Raw genomic sequence first — 21,486 nt, 5'->3', positions numbered from 1 at the left:
ATACAGAACTTTTGGCATCTCATTTTTTGTTGTTACCAATCCAGAGTTGTGTATGTAAGCATGTAGTGAGTAGTTTGAAATTGTGGTGTTCTTAAAGCACCTTCCAGATGCCTTTGTGTATTTTTAAACCGAGTATTTCCTTTTCCATAGAAAGCAGTAGTGGTTAAAAATGATAAGTTAGTTTGCCTGTGTTTTCACTTGAGAGTAGCCAAAGGAATGATATACACGTTGTTAAAGTAAGAATTTTAAGATACAATTTATCTTTGAATTATCTTTTTCTTAAAAGTTGAAAGCTCTCATGTGAGTGGCCGGAGCAGAAAGGCCAGCAGGGAGGCGAGGAGAATCCTGGGCAGTGTCCCTGGTGCTGGGCCCTCTGGGGTCCATCTCCCCACCCTGTTTAGCCCTTAGAGTAGAAACTATGCAGAGACCTGAAGGGAATAAAATAACCAGCCATTTCCTACCCGTCACCCAGCTCGGACAGTTAACAGCATTCATCATTCTTCCTTCACGTGCCCTGCTTCCTTTTTCCCGTCCTCATACATAAGATTGCTTCCGTGTGCGTCCCCAGTACATAGTGCATCCCAGGATTTTTTTCCCCTACCAGAGTCGCCATACCATTTACAGTCCTAACATTGTCTTGTATCCAGTGTTCAGATGTCCCTGATTTTCACGCACAAAAATGTCATTTTAAATCCAGTTCCACGCAAGGTGCACAAACTGAATTTGGTTAACATGACTCTTTGGCCTTCTTTTTTTTTTTTTTTTTTTAATGCCGTTTACTTGTTGAAGCAACAGGGTCATATGTTTTGTAGAAAAATTACATATTTTGAATTTTACATCCCTGTGGTTTCATTTAACATGTTCCTTTGTCCTCTGTTCTTTTTAAATTGGTGATCAAGTCAATATGAACTCATGTTTGGGGATTTTTAAAAATATACTTGGTGTGTTTCAATCCATCACAGTCATGATGTCCAAATTTTTATATTCAAATTGTGTCACCTTGGGCCATTGGAAAGCTCCTTCAGATTGGCCCCTGTGTCCTCTTGGCAAGACCTCATCGGTGTTTGGTAGCTTCCTTGCTTTCTAGCACGAGATGTCCCATGCTCGTTCCGTACAGATTCCTGCCTCAGACCTGGAAACAACTGTTTCTTCAAGGAGCCTTGTAAGCTACCTGTTAAGGTTTTTGTACTTCACCTAACGAGTCTAGACTACTCTCCTGCAGTGTGACTACCTGCATAGGCCGTAAGTACTTTGACATTAGCCATCCGGGGGAGTCAGTGTGCGTTTCAACATAATCTTGTTGCTACTGTTAGGCTACGTCTCGAAGCAGCAGGTTTCCCCTGGCGACTTAAACGTTCCTGTGCTCTCCACTCGAGTGCTCACAGGGTGTACAGCATAACTGTTTGCCTCGTACTTGATAGTTTATGGCTTAATCATTTAAGACAACCTTGACATACCACTCAAAACCTGCCCAACTTGTTGTACCAAGCTGTCTTACTCCTGTCTTTCTGGTCTCCTGCTTATAAAATTCAGATCAGTGAAGATGAATTGTTGGACCAGCCATTTTGTGAGCAGACACTGTAGTCACACACGCGCCGGTCAGCATGCTAGTTGCTGTGCCGGAAGTGATCCAAAGGAGCCATTGGATCTTCTTGAGGCTCTGAGATGAACCCGCATGTAACAGAAGGATAACACTGTAGATAACGACTAGGACTGTGGGCTTTCAGGGGGTGCAATGTGGATTTAGTCAACAGGGCAAGGGTTGATAAAAGAGGTGAGACTATTCATTGAAGTTCCAGAGGGTTTAGAATTCTCCCTAGTAGGAAAAAGGAGAGTGGGCCGAGGGACAGGAATGAACATGATGATTGGCAGCAATAAGGAGATAATCAGAGTGCTTGATGGCGGAGTGGGAGGTGATGTTTTACCAAAGGAATGGATCTCCTGAGGGGAGGCCTGGACGTCAAGCCCAGAAGTTTGTCTTTATTTGATTGGCAAGGAGAAATCATTTTGAGCTCCTAAAGTGGAAATGCTGTCTATCTACTAGTGTGTTGGGTAAATTTGTTAAGACAGAGCTCAAGCAAAGATGCCGGTTATGGAGCACTTGCCTTTCTCTAGGTGCGAGTTAATGCAACTGTGGGAATGGATCAAAGGAAATGAAACTAAAATGTTTCAAAGAAGTCTTAAAAAGGACCAGTGGTGGCTCTGAAGATGGGAGGTTTGGGAGGAGATAAAGGGAGAAGGTTCCAACCACTCTGTCCAATGCAGTTCTTACCACAGGCAGTCCTTTCATTTTACATTAAATTAAATAACAGTTAAAATTCAGTCCTTCAGTCATACTAGCCAGATTTCAAGTGCCCAGTAGCCACGTGTGGCTAGTAGTAACTGCAGCTATAGAGCACTTCCGTTATTGGATGAGAAGGTTCTGCAAGACCTGTTTTAGACTGGTTTCTGAAACCAGGTCATGATGCCGGAATACAGAAATGAGGAAGCAGGGCAGGGCGGCTGTTTTGTGGGGGGAGAGGAGATTCGAATTTAGATACTTAGTGCTATGTAGACCTTTAACTGAAGTTGTCCAGAGGCCACAGAGAATGCCTAACTAGATTCCAGGAGCAGACCTGGGGGAGGGGGGGTTAGGAGTTGCGAGGGGGGAGCCATGAACCACCAGCAAGCAGGCGGCCCCAGAGGGATGCCCTTGACCAGACAAGAAAGAGGAACAGTCCAAGGGGTGGAAAGGAGAACTGAGAGCTTTTTCTTTCCTTTTCCAAAGACGAGATGCAAAGGTCAGCACTGTTGAGACACTGAGTAGTGGAATTGATGTCATGAGAGAAGTTTGTTTCGGCCAGGAGGAGGTGCTCGCTAGTAGGGTGTGGGGAGATGTAATGAGTGCTGGAGGGTAGAGGGGACGGATGCCACGTGGGAAGGACGCCGGCCGGCGCGTGCAGCCTGCGAGGCAGTGGGGGGCCAAGGCCGTCCCGGACACTTAGCGCCCGTCGGAAGGGAGCAGGCTGTGGGGCTGAGAGGAAAACGGGACAGAGGGGAGAGGGGACTTTCTGGCAGAGGGGAGACGTAGACATGGTGTGGAACAGATGCCGGGGCGTCCCCAGTACCCGCTGCAGAGGCCGTCAGGGCTGCCTCGGCAACGCTTCTCAGGATCTGGCCTCCAACTTTGTTGTGTCGGCGTTGCCGAGAGTCTTGAAGGTGCTGCTTTGAGTATTGAATTAAACAAAGAAGTAAAAATGCATGTTTGATAGACCTACTTAGATACTATGACTTTGGGAAATGATTTTGTTTCTTTCCTGTTGGTTTTTTTTTTTATTCAGCTTTTGATTTTTCTGAAGTCTTGTGAGCACCCCACATGAAACTAATTCCTGTTTGCAGGTGTGACCCTGGATAATTCTCCTCAAATCTTTTAGCTTAAATAATGAATGTTTGTTTATGTGATCACTCCCGTGCCTTTTATTTTTCTTTGGGTTGAAGCAGTTGTCGCCCTCTAATATGTTTGTGTGTGTGTGTGTGCGTGTGCACACCCTCTTGAGTAAACCCACCTGAGCTCACACCCTGTTCTAACAGAGATGCCTTTTTTAACCTGCTCTGGTCACTTAATTAAGACACATCTGAATTTCCTATTATAAAAATGTGAACTGTTTAGTGTTAGGGGTTTTGAAACAGCAATCATGGTTGGTTTTGTTGTTTTTTTTCTTCTTTTTGCAGGTATGAATCTCCAGAAATAGCTCTAAATTGTGGGATAATGTTAAGAGAATGCATCAGACATGAGCCACTTGCCAAAATCATTTTGTGGTCAGAACAGTTCTATGATTTCTTCAGATATGTCGAAATGTCAACATTTGACATAGCTTCAGATGCATTTGCCACATTCAAGGTAACATGAAAACTAGAACTCTAAATGTACTTGTGAGATTAACCAGTTTGCTGTTCTTTCCTAAACCTAACGTCTGAGTCTGTACCCGTCTGCCCTCTAGCGGGAAGAGAGAAGATCTGCTTTCTGTGTGTCTCTGTGACTTTGGTGTGCGCTTTAGAGTCACAGCTTAGGGTGGAAGAGTTAGACTGTAAACTCTGTCTAAAAGTACAGCCAGTCTGGTCACAAGTACACTTTTCTGTTAAGTTACCCATCAGCTGCGGTATGTTGATACACAGTGTGTGGAACAAACGAGTTTCTCTCCTGTGTTGGAACATACCGTAGCTGTTCCTTCGGTTAAACACCAAGCCGTTGTCTTCTGTTCAGGGCCATGCTACTTTGGAGTCTGCAGGTCTTGAAATACTAAAACCACAATCAGAACAGAAGTGTCCACACTGTGGACAGGCCCCAGGCATCAGCGGACTTAGCTCTCCATCCCATGCTCATGCCGAAGCTTATTTATTGAACGCTGGAGGCAAGGGGAGCAGAACCGCCCGCACTGTTCACGTTTTTCTGTAGCCTCCCTTCCCTGTGCACCCTGTTGCCTGGTCTATATTTGCATAAATTAAGTGCACATAGCACTCGATAGCGCTGTACAGCATAGCATGCACATTTTCATTTTTATATGTTACATTCCGTTATATAAAATGACCTCACAAATGACTATTTAGAACCGTGACTTTAATGTAATTGGAATTTAACGTACTAACCTGCAGACTCCTGGGCCCAGGGACCATGAACACTCGTCTGTGAGCAGTAGCCACTCCTCATGAGGGTTCAGTTTTATGAGGATAAAGAGCCCTTGAGATAATGAGCACATGCCGTGGTCTCTGGGTAAAATGTATCCCTCACAGTGAATGAACACCCTTAACACAGGATGAAAACCTGGGAACCTGGCCGTTAGGGTTTCACCTGGAATGAGAATAAGGTAATAGCGTGAGAAGTGCCCGAGGATTTATTTTCCTGAAACCATTAAAGAGGATGTCAGAAGCCTTAGGTAAGATCTCAGATATTTATATGTCAATTTACAAAGCAAAATGAAATGAATTCAAGATTATAACCTAAAGCGACAAATCTGATGTCTTTTGTATCACTGCATTTCGGGGATAGGACTCACAAGTAGGATATATTGGTGGAAGGGGTTGTTCCATTCAAAAGCAGCAGGCCTGTATGGAGGGAGGTATGGTAGCAGCACATGTTGGGAAGAGATCCTTCTGTAGAAAGCAAGCCTTGAGCTGCGGGGGAGGAGGAGGTGCAGTCATACCTCCAGGCCCTGTGGAGTGCCCAATGCCATGCTCCTGGCGCGGGTGGCACGGCTGGCTGACAGGTAACGGAGACGTGTTAACACTGTGCCAGCAATGTGATTCGCAGAATCTGACAGTTTCGATTGGCCTGGCTGATAATTTCATTAATTTCAGCCCTCAGTCAGGGCCACTTCTTTGCATTACATTCTCCCCAAGGAGAAGATGGTGGCGATGGAATCACTGTGGGTAAAACAGCCCTGTCACCTCATGTTAAGCCAGGGAGGGAAAGACTGGCCAGAGCCAGGCAGGTAATGTGTCCCTGAAGAAGGGAAACTTCCAAAGACGATTCAGGATTCAAAGGATGGACTCTGGAAGAGACTGTGTCGAGAAGCTGGCTTGGCTTCTGTATCTCAGAAAGGGCAGCGCTCTTGAAAGAAGCCCCTGAACAGAGAGCTCTCTAAGACACAAAGTCAGGTAGAGCCCAAAACCAAGACAGCATGTGAGAGAGAGGCATGGGACCTATCAAAACAGACCTTCCCTCCCCATCCTTCCAAGAAGGAACCCAGTCAGAGCGATGTGAGTCTGATAGCCTCATGCCAAAGATGCTGATGAGGAGGAAGGACTCTCCTGTCCTAGTTCGCTGGTGTCCCCTTGAGAGAATATTTATGTAACAGAAAAGGAGGATAGATCCATCCATGGCTCGTGCTCTCCTTGAAGAATGTGACCAGACCTACCTCCCCAGAAACTGCACTCTGCACACAAAAACTTTGAAGCAAATGCATGCAGCTCATCCATAAACTTGAATTTACCAGTCTTTGGAATGGGTGCCGAGTCTCAAAAAGAAATTTTTTTTAATGTTTTATTTATTTCTAAGAGAGAGAGAGAGAGAGAGAGAGACGGCATGAGCAGGGGAGGGTCAGAGAGAGAAGAGATACAGAATGTGAAACAGGTTCCAGGCTCTGATCTGTCAGCAGAGAGCCCGACGTGGGGCTCAAACCCACAAACCGTGAGATCATGACCTGAGCTGAAGTTGGACGCTTAACCAACTGAGCCACCCAGGTGCACCCCCAAAAAAGAAATTAAAACTACTCACTCGAAATTAAAACTACCAAGATCAGTAGTTTGAATGAATGTATACTAAGATAGCAACTCAGTGGCCAGTACTGTTCATGATTTCTTTTTTGAGGACTTAAGGAGATGGGGAGGGGCATCAGAAGGCCAACAAATATATTTCCAATTTTTCCAGAGTAAAAGAAGGTAGATTCCCCAGAGAGGCTGGTGGAGCTTGGAGCTTGATGTTATACCTGTGTAAGGTTCTAGAAAGTGTTTCTAAAGAGATGATATCTGAGCCTTTTGGAAAGGAAACCGTGTACCCACAGCCAGCATGGATTCACGAAGAGTAAGTGCAGTCATATTAATCTCATAGTTGCCAGTAGATGAAGGGACTAAGAGCATGGCTGCCTGGGTTCCGTTCCCAGCCCTGCTGCAGATTCAGGCTCAGCCTCTTCATCGGTTAAAATGGAGGTAAGAATACTAGTATGTCAGGGTTACTGTGTCACCGCACATTATGTGTGCAGCAAACAGAAACGATTAGAATTACTCCTTTATAACCATGAGGATATACTGGATGTTGAATTATTGTAGAGATCTGTTTCTATGGAATCAGTGAAAAGACAGGAGCTAGGTAGAGTTGCAGTGTAGTGATTTATATCTTACTGAATGTTGTATCCATAAGGTGCTGGAAAATGGATCGCTGTCACCCTGGAGAGAAATTTCTAGTGGATTTCCACAGGGCTTTGTCTCAGGCCAGCTGAACATTTTATTAATGACTTAGATAAAGGGTGACAAGGCCTACAACCTATCAAATGTATAGGTGATAACTACGAAGGGAAGGATAGCAGACCATGGTGATCCTGGAATAAGGCTTCAGAATGATGCAGAGAAGCCAGAATGGAACAGAACATGCCTGAGGTCTTCCACTTGAGGACCCAACTCAATAAATAAGGAATGTGGGAATAAGGCATAATAATATACTTAATACTAAGTATAATAATTGCTAAGTGTAACAATTACTAAAATGTAGGCGGTTTCATATCCTACTCAACCAACTCTCTGGAGAAGGTATTGTTACTATCTCGTTTACAGATAAGGAAACTGAAGCCTAGACGTATTGCGTAAGGTCAAGCAAAAAATGGGAAGCTGGAATTTGAACCCAGGCAGTCTGACTACAGAGCCCACTCTGAATACACAGAATTCTGAATATGTACAGTAAAATTAAACAGTATGATGCTGCTACCCCGAAGCTACCTGTGACCACATAGTGTGTGACCTAAGGAGCTGTTGATGGTCTGGCCCCACTGTGAGCCATTAACGTAACAACACGTAAATGTGTTCCATTCCAGGCGCTACACTGTAAGAGGCACATAGACAAATAGATGGCTCTCAGAAGACAGTAGATGGTGAGGGGGACTCAGATCCTGTCTTTCGAGGAGTGGTTAAAGGAGCTTGGACGTATTTAGCCTGGAGAAGAGAAGACTCGGTAGGGACTTGCTGTGAGAGCACCTCATGTATGTGGAGTGGGGGCCTGTAGAAAGTGGGTTGAACCTATTTCTGTCAGCTCTGACAGTTTCTGGAAATAACCTGGGCACAGGTTTGACTCTAGCACAGCCAGGACATTCTGTTAAGAGCGCCAGAGGTGAAGCGCACACATTGGGTAGAATTGAGTCTCTTGTCCTGGGACATGGTCACACATCAAGGAGGAAATTGGGCCAAACCTTGCCAGAGCTCTGTGAAATTGAGCCCTGGGGTCAAGCAGCATTTCTTCAGGGATCCCAGGGCTGTCTTTGCAACATGCTGTTTGAGGCCCAGACTCACTGACTTTTAGGGCTCTTTCTACATTCGGCGTACCCTAAAAGTCAGCTGCTCAATCTGCTGGGCTCAGGAGATGACCCCTGCCTGTCTGCACTCCTACCAGGCCTTGGATAGACTGGAGCTGAGCGAGGTGGGGAGTCAGGTCCCGCTCCTCCTCCCCACCACTAGCCGACCCAGCACCTTGTGGTCTGGGACCATGTGGCGCCCTGGAAACTTTGCAGCTTGCTGACCACTGACTGCATGCCCTTTCCCCTTCATCTTTTCTTCTCTCGATTTCTGTCCCCGACCCTGGGAGAGCCCTCCAAAGCACGTGGCTCCAGCTCCTAGGGTGAGATTCCTTCTTATCACTCAGTAGGTAGAGGCTCTGCCCAAGTCCCCACCTCCTCTTTTCCCAGCTTGGAATCAGCCTTTTCTCGTTGCTGACTCTCAGCAGTTGCTCCCTTCCTACCAGTGTTTCACTCTCCTCTCCAGGCCCTGGTGTGGGGCTTTCGTCCTTCTGTGCACTGGGGTCCGTCTCCTGCGTTAGCCGTCTCAGAGCCGCCCTTCAGTTTCTTCTACCCCAAGGCCACTGAAGACTTGATTCCTAGATTGGCAGTGGTTTTTTGAATTTCCTGGTCTCTTTAAACCAGATGATAATAACGAAAATCTTCCATGGTTGGGGAGATGTTGGGGATCCCCCTCTTCATGTGTGGCCCAGCTGCGAGGCTCTGGTTCCTACCTGAGATCTGTCCTTCACAGTAGTTTCCTTTCTCAGAACTTCAGTAAAAATGTATTGTACAACGTGTCTAGGAAGTTCGCTTTCTAGAGCAATATTTTCTATCTCCCTGTTCCTAAAATCCAACCCTAGTTGAGAGCCATTGTCTCTAAGCCTCCCTCCTTTGACATTTTCTTCTGTCAGATTATGACAGAGCAGTGAACACCGGGTTCCCTTTCTCCATACTTCCTTATAGTGGTCTCCAGAATGATTCAGCCACAGAAAAAGTAGAAATGACACATAGTCTTACGTGGATCCTGACACACTAATCCCTTAATTCGTTTATTCATTTGTTCATTCAGCTCATTCCACGGGTCTGCCTACCTTGTGTCAGGCACTGTTCTTTAGGTGCTGGAGTTCAACAGTGAACCAGACAAACCCCTGCCCTTGAGGCTCGTACGCCGCTAACAAGCATGCCTGATACATTCCCTTCAAGTTCTCATGTACCTGTCTCCCTAATAGCTGACCCTGTGGGCCAGTACACTCAGAGAATATAAATTCTCCCCTCCCCGTACCCATATGCCCCATACCGAGAAGCTTCATGGCATTTCTTTCCAGCTCTTGAGGATGCTCAGACTCCAGGTTTTCTACCCTTGTGTCTGTTTAATTCCCAAGGGAGATTTGAAAAAATTGGGTAGGTCTTTCTTGAACATACGATGCATACCCTATCCAGCAGTTTGAACACCTGTAAATCTTTGGGGTAGAGTTAGAAACCTTAAAAGCATACTTGAAAGATTGCTTGCTGTGATGTTTTCCCAAACCTGTTCCCTGATTTTGTTGGTTCATTCTTTCATTCATTTATTTATTAAATATTACACCCTTCTATGTGCTGGGCTCCGTATAGCTGCTGGAGATTCAAAGGTTCGTAAAAATAGACATGACCGTTGTATTTCTAAAACTTATGGTCTGGCGTGGGAGATGGCAGTCAGGTAATCCCACAGACAGACGTAAAGACAACTCTGTCCGTGCTGGTGACCAGTCCGGAAGGCTTCTGTATGGCAGTGACGTGGGTCTGCAGGCCCAGAGGAAAGCCTGTGTGAGGAAGGCCTTTCAGGGAAGGGCAGTTAACAAGGTGAGTGACAGAAGAGCTCCCTGTAGGGTCTCCAGAGACCTGCCCAGTCCCCACGGGGGAACCGGAGCTGTAGCACTTCCCACGAGCATTTGGCCTTGGGATGTTTCCTAGACCTTTCTCAGGACTGCTATTACACTTGGACATACTTCAGGAAACACTAGTTCATTGTAACCTGGGCCACTCAGACATAAAGCGCTAAGAGAACAAGGGAAGTTGGTTCGGAGAAAGGGGATTATTGGCATTAACCCCTCCAGTAGGCGGTTCTAAAGGAATTCTATTCAAAAATCCACCAAATATTGATGGTTTCTGCTGCCCTGAGGTCCCATTCTATCCCCCCTGGTGAGACCAAGGCTAGTCATTGCCGACTGCTAGGTCCTGAAAGGCGGGGACCACATCTTTTTGTCTTTGGAGCCCCAGCACCTAGAACTTTACCTGGCACATAGTAGATATTTGCTGAGTGAATGACCCTGGAGTTGTTTTCTGGGAAAGCCATGTGGTGAGGAATGCGGGACTGGACTCCGGGTCACTCTGATGTTTGAGTCTACACGTGAGCAGCATTAGTGTGCTTACTTAGGAGTTCATATTTATAACACGATAGCGCTTTTAAAAAGCATTCTCTCTCCGGCAGCTTTCTGCCCACAGGTCCTGTCCTCGTGCTTTAATAAAACCACCTTTTTGCACAAAAAAACAAACAAACAATGAAAACATTCTGTCACACACAAAAAAGATTTTGTTAGATATGAACTGAAGATAACAGAAAATACAACAGAAGTTAGGAGGAAGAAAATGGAGCCTCCAATACTTTTTCTAATGAAAGAAATTCCCTCTTTCTCCCCCAGGAGCAGTATTCTATTTGATACTTTACCACAATCATTGACTTTTATTTCACTTTATTGCCTTATTCCTTTTCTTTTAATTTGTATTTCTGTTGCCTTATGTGTTTGTTTTTAAATTTTTCCTTCTAAGCGCTGTAGACCTGTGACTAATCACGGTCACAATCACAGTTGCCAGCTATTAATGATTTTATTTGCTCTTCCATAGAGTCAACATTTTCAGTGCAATTTGTGTGCAGTGTTTTTAAGTATAGTGAGTTTTAACAACAGTTTTTATCAGGTAAAATGGCGTGGCATGTTTTAGGATTCTCTTTTCTAAAAGAACTTGAATGCAGAACACCTGTAAAATAGTGTATTTTTTTTTTCTCTAGGATTTACTTACAAGACATAAATTGCTCAGTGCAGAATTTTTGGAACAGCATTATGATAAAGTAAGTATATGAAATTCTACTTTAAAATTACAAGCTTTATACCAGAAATGAAAGATTTAAATTAGATTGTGTGCCAGGTACTTATTTTGCATATGTAATGGTTTTAGACAGTGCCATAAGCCCTTCCCCTACTGAACTGAGGTGTAGACCATTACGTGGTCAGAAGCAGAATTTTTATCTTTTGATTGACACACTACCCTTTGCATCTTTTCTTGCTTTAGGGGAGGAAATAAAAGCCCTTTGCTGCTGAAAGACAATATACAGTTAAGATAAAAAGAAAATTATTACCGAACTTTAACTTTCCCTGCCTCTCCATCGGCTTCCCACACTCCTGCCACTTCCAGGAGGAGGGGGATGCGGCAGCTGCGAGGGTGAGCAGAGCACCAGTGTCGGGGAGCCCTGCTCCCGCTGCTGCCTCCTCAGGGCCGCGGCCGAGGCTGTTACTGCCAGGGGACTCAGAAGTCCATCCTCCAGGAGGACACTGGACTAGCCCAGCAGCTTGAGTTGATGTCCGACTTCCTGAGTGGCGTAAACAGTTTTGAGTGCCCTTCACCCGCACAGCCTTCAGGCCCCAGTGTCAGGGGCTCGCCTCCACCGCACGCCAGCTCTGCTCCCGCCATGCCCACGGGCACGTCCTTAGGCTGGACTAGCCTGACCTACACGCTGCCCGCAGTTCGACGACAGGTGCTCTTAGAGAAGGCAGGATCGTAAGAGTCCATTTAAAACTTCCTGTCTGACCGCAGGATTTGGCATGGGTTTTCATTCTTCACTAGGTGTTTGAATTTTTGAGATCCTAGGCACTGCTGATCCTTCGTTGTTCAACTGAGTTTAAATTGTAAGGTTCTCAGAGGCAAAATCTATGCTTTCAAACTCCTGTGTGCTCCTCTCTCCTCCCACTCAGCAGCATCCAGCATGCAATGCTGAGTGCATCAAAGTCCCTCAGAGATAGCCTATGAGTGGCTTAAACATTGCTGGTCACATGTTTTTAATTTTCCACTTGGATACGATATGTGTCTTTGTGCGTTGGTTTAAAATGGGAGCACAGTCATCTCACGGGTGCCTTTCTGTAGCAGTTAGAAGTGTGGGCTTTGGCACCGACTGCCTGGGGTCTGGCTTCGAGCGCCAGCCCCACCTTGTGCTTCCAGACCTGTGGCGGCTGCCTTCATTCACCCTCTGCCTTCAGGATCTTCAGTCCCAAATAGAAGGTTCATAATCACACCCTCACCATTGTGGTGGGTTCTTGTGAGGATTAAGTAAGAATGTGTGTGCTGAGTGCCTGACAGCCCTGCCTGGAACACAGGAGGTGTCAGTAAATGTCAGCTAGATTGTTTGTACTACGACACGGCCTCAAAGATTCTTTAACCTAACATACCAGTATCTTAGTTTAAAGCCTACCAAAGATACAAACTAATTTCCAAGAAATTTAACTTCACCAGTGACATCAGTTTTTGTAGTAAAATATTTCCCTATTAACAGAGGACATTAGTCAAACAAAATTTTAGGAAAACGTACGTGAGGCAACTAACAGAAAGTGTCGCTAATACAGCCAGATCCGAGAGAGGGAGAAGGAAAGGGAGGAGGCCGGTAATTTAAATTAACCCAGGAGGAGTGTTCTGACACAAAATTACGTGATCTAAAATCCTGCACCTTTGGCCCTGAGCTTTCTGATAACTGAAAGCACCGAGGGAAACAAAATCGATTAAAAGATCACAACATCTGTAAGACAAAACACCTTTCTCCCGTGGGCATTCTCGGGGGCTTGATCACAGTGGCATGCGGTGGGCGCAGCCCTCGAGGTGAGGTGGCTGAATCCTCGTTCCCTGAGAGTACCTCCGTGAGGAGTCCCTGCTCTGTGTTCAGGCGAATGGCTGAGAAGGACCCGTCGTAAAGCATAGGCCCAGTTTGGCTCCTGTGTCCCTCATGTCCATTTCCTACCTCCTGCTTTGATCGGCTTCCACGCCTTACCATGCCAGTGACACCGTGCTTGCTGCCAGCATTGTGTAAACCTGGTGGACACGTTCCCTCACTTCCTACGTCTGTCACATCGTGCATTCTCCAGCCTTCAGTCACACTGGGTCCTTCCCATTTTATCTCCTCCCCTTTTCTAAATGAAATCCCTGCTATTTTTCAAGATTGAGCCCAAGTCCTGCCTTTTCTAGAACTCATACCTATTTGAGAGTGGTGAATTTCTCCTCCTGTCTGTTTTTAATCATTTTCTTCTCTTGCCTGATGCATTGAAAGAATCGGTAACTTTCTCTTTGTGATTATGCTTTGGACTCACTGAATTATTTTAAAAAAGTCATTTTCTAACCTAAAACCAAGAAACGAGAGCAGACTCCACCCTGAGAAAACAGTTGGAGGGTAGGGTTCTGTTTTATGCACGTGGAGTTTGGTTGACGGGGGGACCAGATTGAAGCTGTGCGGGCCTGGCTAGCACTGGGCGACAGCGGTCCCAGGAGCCCTCCCCCACAGGCAGTCCTCGGGGCGGGTTGTGTGACACAGACGGGCACCGCTTGGCCTTCGTGGTGTTAGAAGTTTGTGCTCAAGCTTTCTAAGGTTCTCTACCAATCTTTTAAAAAATAATTTGATACATGTTTTCTTGTCTTTTAGTTCTTCAGTGAATATGAGAAGTTACTTCATTCAGAAAACTATGTGACAAAAAGACAGTCACTCAAGGTATAACTGATTGTTTTATGTATTTTACTTCTCTTCACCCGGCATGTGAAATTTGTGTTTGGGGAAAGGGAGATATGCTGGTGTGGGTCTTAGACCTTTGAGAGGAAACTACTCTTGTCCACGGTCAGGATTTTTGTGGAAAGGAAGGTCAGCTGTGGTCCACACGGGCCATCTGCCCACCCACTGGGAAGTGGGGAAACCAACATGGAATTAGAGAATTTTGAAGCGGTCTCTACCTCTTAGCAACACAGTAGTTTAGATTCGGAAGCCTGTTTTTGAAACTTAAGCTCATGTCAACTAGATGAAGTCCCAGTAGCTGTTGTGCTTCCCAGGATGACAGAGGCTTGTTCCATGGGCGGGGGGGCGGGGCGGCCGTGAGCAGTGAAACCTTCAACCACAGGCAGGTGTGGCTGCTTTGTGTCACACTAGGACATGGACAGTTCCGTTTGAAATTTAAATTTAAGGGGCACTTGGGTGGCTTAGTAAGTGCCTGGCTCTTGATTTCAGTTCAGGTCATGATCTCACAGTTCGTGAGATCTAGCCCCATGTCGGCCTGGTCCACACACTGACAGCACGGACCCTGCTTGGGCAAATGCTCTCTCTCCCTTTCTCTCCGCTCCTCCCCTGCTCATGCATGTACATACACTTTCTGTCTCTAAATAAATACTCTTTTTTAAAAAAAGAAGATATTTAAGATTTAAATCTCAGGAATACGGGCTGGCACACTGTAGCTCATGAGCCAAATCCAGCCCAACGCCTGTTTTTGTGAATAAAGGTTTATTGGACACAGATACATTCATTTACTTCTGTATTCTATAAGGCTATTTTAGAGTAGAACAGCAGATTTGAAGGGTTGCCGCAGAGACTGTATGGCCTGCAGAGTCTAAAACATTTACTGTCTGGCCCTTTACAGAAAGTTTGCTGACCTCTGCTCTAGAAAATTCTCTTTGCGGTTAATGAAAGCCTGCCCTCACTACAGGTCCTGACAGGAGCTGCGGGTGCAGATCACAAAGGATTGGGGGGTGGAAATTTCATTCCACCTATACTTTTGGCCGTGTCCACTTCAAATTCTACTCTTCTCTCGGAATCATTCCCCTCAGAGGTGTCTGAATTCACTTTGATCAGGACTTCATTCCTGCCTCCCCTCCTGCTGGGGGGGAGCTCACTCTTCACCACCGTATCTTTCTCTGGGGATTGACTGAAGGACATCAGGAGCCTCTTCTATACTTTGTGTCCTTTGATTAGAATGCTCTCGACCCTCCACATTTCCAAAAGAATCCTTTCCATCTGGCCAGATGCTTCCTCCTTTTCTCTGAAGACTGTAACTCCTGCGCTTGGGGCCCAGGAACAGGCGCAGCGTGGAAACGTATCCCGGCCGCAGCGCTCCTGTCGGGCTGGGGCGCTGTCCGCTCACCGCCGCTGCTGGGGCCCCTCCCGGCTCCAGGTCTCCGGGGGTGCTGGCAGCCAGGGCCGCTCATAAGACCAGTCCTCTCATCCCCTGGGCCGGGTGTGGACATTCTGGCAGCTGTTGCAGGAATCGTTCTTCCCGTACATCGGTGCGGTGTGACGTCATATATACTTGTAATGTTTGTAATACAGTGTAGGCTCCCTTTTGATTTTCAGCACAGTAAAGTGTGGTGCTGTGCCAGCAACGCCTTCATATCTGAGGGCCAAGACGCCCGGTCTCCCCAGCAGTCACACAGGCATGAGCAGCCGGATGGAGCCGGTGTCTTCCACGGCCAAGGAGGCTGGGCAGGACTACCTGGGATAGTAGCTTCCATAAGGGCCAGGACCTCTTCACGGGACGGGGAGGAGGGTAGTGTATTGGCAAATCAAATTCTGAATCTGGGGGCTGCTTCGATAAGGAGAGAGGCATTCAAGATCTTTCTGCCACTTTGGAATTGCCAACCTGAAAAGGATGGTTAAGACTGCTGTCTGCAAGCCCTCAGTCATGGACATGGGGCCCGTCCCTGGCTCCTGCAGCTCTGTGACACCTCAGGACACACGGAGCCATTGTGAGGACCACTGGTACTTTAAACATGGATTTTCATTTATACTCTCTTTTTCCAGCTCCACAGGCATTTAGTATTCCTGTATTTATTTTACCAGCAAGTGTGTTTTCCCTGTGCAAGACCTCCAACTTCTTTTTTTAGGTCTAAAGAAATTTAAAGAATTAGCAGTTACCCTTCTCCAGATAACTAAACTGATAACCTCCAGATAACCAAATGAGCCATGCTTGGTATTTCTTTGGTTTCTATGATAGAAAATGAACACCAGTAAAGCTGTATCTCTTCACATGCCTAATAGTAACTTTTGAGTCTTCATAAGAGTAAATACTTGTTCTTTCTTACCTTGAAAGTTGTATATTTTGGGGTGGTCTTTTTTTTTAAGTTTATTTTGAGAGAACGCACACACGCTCATGCAAGCTGGGGGGAGAGCAGAGAGACGGAGAGAGAGAATGTCAAGCTGGCTCCGAGTTGTCAGTGCAGAGCCAGACTTGGGGCTTGACACAGGGCTCGAACTCATGAGCCGTGAGATCATGAACTGAGCTGAAATCAAGAGTTGATTTCAACCGACTGAGCCACCAGGCACCCTGGAAGTTGTACATTTTGTGATTCAGATTGATGTGAAGCCTGAGCTACAGCTTTTGAATTCTTCCTAGAATTTCATTGTAAATCCTGCATAGAACAGATTTGTTCTCCTGCACATCAGGTTATTTTTTATTTAATATTACGTATTTCTTATCTAGAGATCAGTTGTCTGGAAATTTTCAGCTATCTAGAACATAGCCAAGAATCCAGAAAGAAATTAACCAGAGCAAATAACCCAGCACAGAATAACTCTCCTCATGCATTTTCCTTCCCTTAGACCTCAGTGCATGTCTCTGTGTAGAATCCAGTCCCACGTGCCTTGCACATATTCGTGCTTTTATTTCTCGTTACGCTCTCATAAGATGTAGGTACTGTCATCCACTCCCACTGTGGACGATGAAACTGGGGCACCGGGAAATTAATGTGCTCAAGGTTGCATAGCTCACAGGGTGTGGGGAGTCAGGATTCGAACCCAGGATTTGAACCCAGGGCTGACGCAGGGGCCAGGCTTCTACCACCCTGCCTCTGCCCGCAAGGACTATCCCTGGCCTCCTCCCCCACGATGGGGACACTAGACCTTCCCTAGAAGCTGGCTCACTGACAACGTGAGGAGGTGACTGATGGTTTGAGAAGAAGAGAGCTAGAGCGAGCAGAGAACAGTTGGAAAGTCAAGGACCACTGTGGGATAATGACTCTGTAAGCCCTGGACAGACATTTTTTTTAGCTTAATGTCATTAGTGGTGATGAGGAGTCATTAAGAAAAAACTAGTGTCTTCAGGACAGTTTGCTAAAGAAAGAATAGAAATACTCATTTTTATAAACTTTCCTGACTCAGGTCTGATAAAAGCACAGCCTTGGCAAGTTTAAGGTAAGTGTATGGAAAGCTTTGGACCTGTTTTGAAACACTCTTGTCCTGGGAAATAAAATAATTTTAATTAGCTAAGAATTGTAGTTAAGTTAAACAAGAATTATCAATAACTTCTAACCATTTTCTTTGATAGGTTTTGTTTTGTTTTTTAATGAGACACAGAAATGCTTATGTGAAAAATAGGCTCTGCCGGTTGCGGATTCTAGGCCAAATGTGCGCTGGCGCCTGTCCAGACCAGGGAGCAGTGCTGGACGCCCCCTACGGTTGAGCCCCCCCAAGAACGGTGCACACGGTCAGGTGGCACGTGGTGGGCCCTCGCTAGCTCCTAGGCCAAAATTCGATTCCACTCATCGACCTTTTGAGTGACTGCTGTTCTGGGCTTAACAGTGATGATTAAGAAGTGAAATATTTTTCTTTTAACTTTGGTTTTACCTGAAATTTTGATGACAGTGTAAGAGTAATTGTTTAAATGTCTTCTCAGCTTCTCGGTGAACTACTGTTAGACAGACACAACTTCACAATTATGACAAAATACATCAGTAAACCAGAGAACCTCAAGTTGATGATGAATCTCCTACGAGACAAGAGTCGTAACATCCAGTTTGAGGCGTTCCACGTGTTTAAGGTACAGTGCGGGAGCCGCAGACTGCGTTTCCCTCCAGAGCCTTCATCGCCTTCATTTACCAGTAACTGCAATGTATTAGCTTCGTGTTGGTAATCGGAGTTGATATTTAACAAAAATAGTCCCAGAAGCAAGGTGTACCATCTGGACGGGGGGACAAGGGGCGAGTCATTTATTTCTGACGTAAAATATTATTAATCCAAAGTAAAGCACTTTCTAATGTGTTTTTTAATCCTTTCTGTGGAGGTTTTAGTACTGAGAATCCGTTCTGACTTTCCTTGCCCAGAAATAATTTCTGCCCATTTTATTCTAAAATCAGTCTGTATTTTAATACCAAGCTACTGAATTTCAGAGCACAAATGAATACGTCAGTCCGTTTTGTGCTGAAACATATAATTCTCCACTCCTGCCCCACCATTGTAAAACAAGGTTTTCTAGAACGAAATTCTCTCTCAACCTTGGACCGCGGGCCCCGGGGAAGCATCGGGCGCGTGTTGCTCATGCCGAGCCGGCTGCGGGCGGGCGTCACGGGCTCATTCCTTCTGCTACTGACGCTGCTTTCTCTGCATGCAGGTGTTTGTAGCCAATCCCAACAAGACGCAGCCCATCCTAGACATCCTCCTCAAGAACCAGACCAAACTCATAGAGTTCCTCAGCAAGTTCCAGAATGACAGGACCGAGGACGAACAGTTTAACGATGAGAAGACCTATTTAGTTAAACAGATCAGGGATTTGAAGAGACCAGCCCAGCAAGAAGCCTAATTTCCAATCAACACCTAAAATAGTAAATCCAGATTCAGCATTTGCTGTTAGCTATTCAGCATCAGGCTCTCTTCTCGGTTCATGAGGAACATTACTGCTAACCTGCTGTTAAGTGAACGGTTTTTCATTTTACCTTTTTTGTTTTTTTTTAGTCCAAGTTGGAGAACGTAGCTGCTGCTTTCTTGCCCACTAGAGCACACGTGGACTGTTTCTTGATCTGTGTGTCGCTTCAGAATTCGAGGGCTCTGTTCGCGGGGCTATAGCAAGGCCCCTGCAGGCAGATGCGTAGGTGACAGTGGGGTCTAGGGAAGAAGGGGGTGGTGTTTTCAGATTCAGTCTGTGTTTGCCTTGGTCTCTGTCAGAGATCTGAGCGTGGATTCATGGTGAGGTTGCGCCTTCACTGAAGGAAGATTGAGCAGAGCTGCAGCTGAGATCAGAGGGGAGCTGTATCCAAGATAGGAGCTTTTGGGGGTGGATAGAGTTGACGTGCGAATAAAACGATAGCAACTTCTCAAAGGTGTGAAGCTTCATAAGGTCATAAGGAAAATGTATATACGCTTTTCACAGCTTTCTAGAATTTTTCGACATTTGATTTCCTTGAGACTTGTAAACCTGGATACGTTGAAGGGTATTTGTTAATTTTACTTTTTGGAAGGTATTTTAAACCAGTAGAGCTAACAGTGACACCTTGCATTTCATTTCAACAATGCTTACAGGTTTCTTTTGTATATAATTCTTAGAATGCTCATTTCTTTTAAATGATTTAATTTGTACAGCAGAGGAATGTTACTGTATTAGTATGTAACTATTACCTAATATTGAGTTTTTGCAAAAAAAAAAAAAAAAAAATGAATGCTCATATGTAATTGAAAGACTTCCGATCACATGAAAATGCTGATTTAACTTTTAAGTATCACAGCATTAAACGAGAAAATGGAAACCGATCCTTCGTATTCCGCTGTCTACTGGGCACCACTCGGTAGGCCTGGGACTCCACCCGCTGCACTTCCTGCGCCGTGTCGGCCTTATTCATTAAATGAGTCATGAGCTCGCCAGACATGAATGATACCGATTATGCTAAATTCCTGCTGATTCTTCATGTGTGGAGGAAACCTCTGTAGAGCGCCTTTTCTTTCTTAGAGTAAGTAATCCAGTACAATAGTTGTGAAACTGAATAATTAAAACTTTGGCTTCTCTTAGGAAAAGAAGAGCCCCTAGTCATAGGTGTCCTATGGGGAAATTTATTTTTTTTTAAATGTCCTGTTCCTTAATGCTGCAAATTATCAGTATTTATAAAGTAACTGATTTTGCACCACTTTTTGTTACTGTGACCATGGCAGAACGTCTCCTAGAACCTATCTATGTCAAGTTCTTAGAATGGTATCTGTTCATCTTAGCGATACAAAGTTCACAACTAACAACAAATCAGAGTTTGCCAGTTTGAATTCAGCATGGCTGTAGCTGATTAAGAAATTTATATCCTTACTCTTTGCTAGCCTCTCTTACTAATTGAATTATTTATCAGCCAGCAACATGAGACTCCCAGTTGATGTTTTGAGCATAAGCAGGTTTTCCGACCTCCTGGGCATACCAGTGAGGAAACGAGCTCCCGAAGACACAAATGTGTTTTCTCCTCTCAGTCAGAAGGCAGTCTGCATCATACTTGCTTCTCCTGAGGCTGTCTCTCCCAAATTCTGTGTAAAATAAGTCATGTTTTTCTGTCGGAAGTCGGGAAAGTGACCGAAGCTCCCCGAAATGAAACATACCCGAGATACTTAGGAAGCGAACGGGGGACTTGACCGTGAGGAAACGTTCTGGGTCTCGCGGTCCAGTGCTTGGCGTCTGGATTTGGCGCAGAAACATCAGTTACACCAAGTGGAAGAAAGGTGTCCCTGCCAAGCCGGTTCCTAGAACTTGGAACGACAACACAGCTTCCACTTGGGCGGAGGCTGCGTGGCACCCGCCCTCACACGTGGGACACCGTGAGGGTACAGCACGTCCCAGGAACCAGCAACGGCCACCGTTGCCTTGGGACCTGGGGACAGTTAGGACTTGCTTTGTTTTTGTTTTCTAACAAAAATGTGAAAACATTTCAAAGGTGAAAAGTTATGATCATTTAATATATTCATCTTACCAAAACTATTATACTGGAAGTGCTTTCTTTGTGTTATAAAGGTTTCACTTTACCTGAGTCAGGTACAGTCACTCAGTGTGGTTTTTAGCCCTTAAAAGACAAAAAGGTGGAGATGTATACAGTTGTTAACAGTGCCACGAAAGCATTTCCCTTCTCCCGGGGAAACGGAGATTTCTCACCAGAACACCTGGCTGGCCCTCCCTGTGATTTAAATTAAAATAAAATTTTGGAGAAACAGCACTGTCCGTTCTCGTGGTATCTTCCAGAGAAGCATGTGTGTCCGTGAACAGCCCCGTCAGGACACACGGCGTACATGTTGTCACAAACCAACGGGGACCGTGAGCACACGCGCCTGAGTCCTGCTTCCTGTTCAGGGTTTGATTTTGGGGCCAGATGCGGCTTTCCCTTCCGCGTCGGGCCTCGCAGCCCCGCAGCCCCTCGCCCTGCCTTTCACGGTCACCGTTACCACATCTTGTTTGACTGCTTCTTGAGACCCTAGCGTTTGGGGAGCGGACCCTTCGTCCATGGCCCTGTGAGCCTTTATGTAACGTTCGAGGGTAAAACTGGACACTTGGCGGGAGGAGTAGAAGTTCCAAGGGGGAGATCTGGCCCCGGGCTCTGTCCTTGCCTTTCATTTTAACCCTTGTCTGTCAGTGGGATCACCGTCCTCAGGGGTCCTGGCCCGGGACACGTTCTTGCCACAACACTGCCC

General features: G+C 45.7%; 1 protein-coding gene across 3 annotated transcripts in view; it reads left to right on the top strand.

The window, feature by feature from the left end:
- Positions 1 to 21,014, top strand: part of CAB39 (calcium binding protein 39) — an 85,958-nt gene extending 64,944 nt beyond the window's left edge. For all 3 annotated transcript variants that reach the window (XM_039234591.1, XM_039234592.1, XM_039234593.1), the window contains exons 5-9: positions 3,712 to 3,880; positions 11,062 to 11,121; positions 13,732 to 13,797; positions 17,738 to 17,881; positions 18,452 to 21,014. In XM_039234591.1, the coding sequence (XP_039090522.1) occupies positions 3,712 to 3,880; positions 11,062 to 11,121; positions 13,732 to 13,797; positions 17,738 to 17,881; positions 18,452 to 18,640 (628 nt within the window). In that variant the 3' untranslated portion in view covers positions 18,641 to 21,014. The remainder of the gene's footprint in view (positions 1 to 3,711; positions 3,881 to 11,061; positions 11,122 to 13,731; positions 13,798 to 17,737; positions 17,882 to 18,451) is intronic.
- Positions 21,015 to 21,486: the final 472 nt, after the last annotated feature.

Source organism: Hyaena hyaena, unplaced genomic scaffold (assembly GCF_003009895.1).
Source record: "Hyaena hyaena isolate Hyena2069 unplaced genomic scaffold, ASM300989v1 scaffold_86, whole genome shotgun sequence".
NCBI lineage: Eukaryota > Metazoa > Chordata > Mammalia > Carnivora > Hyaenidae > Hyaena > Hyaena hyaena.
Note: the sequence above shows the minus strand (reverse complement) of the source record. Positions and strands in the feature narration are given on the sequence as shown.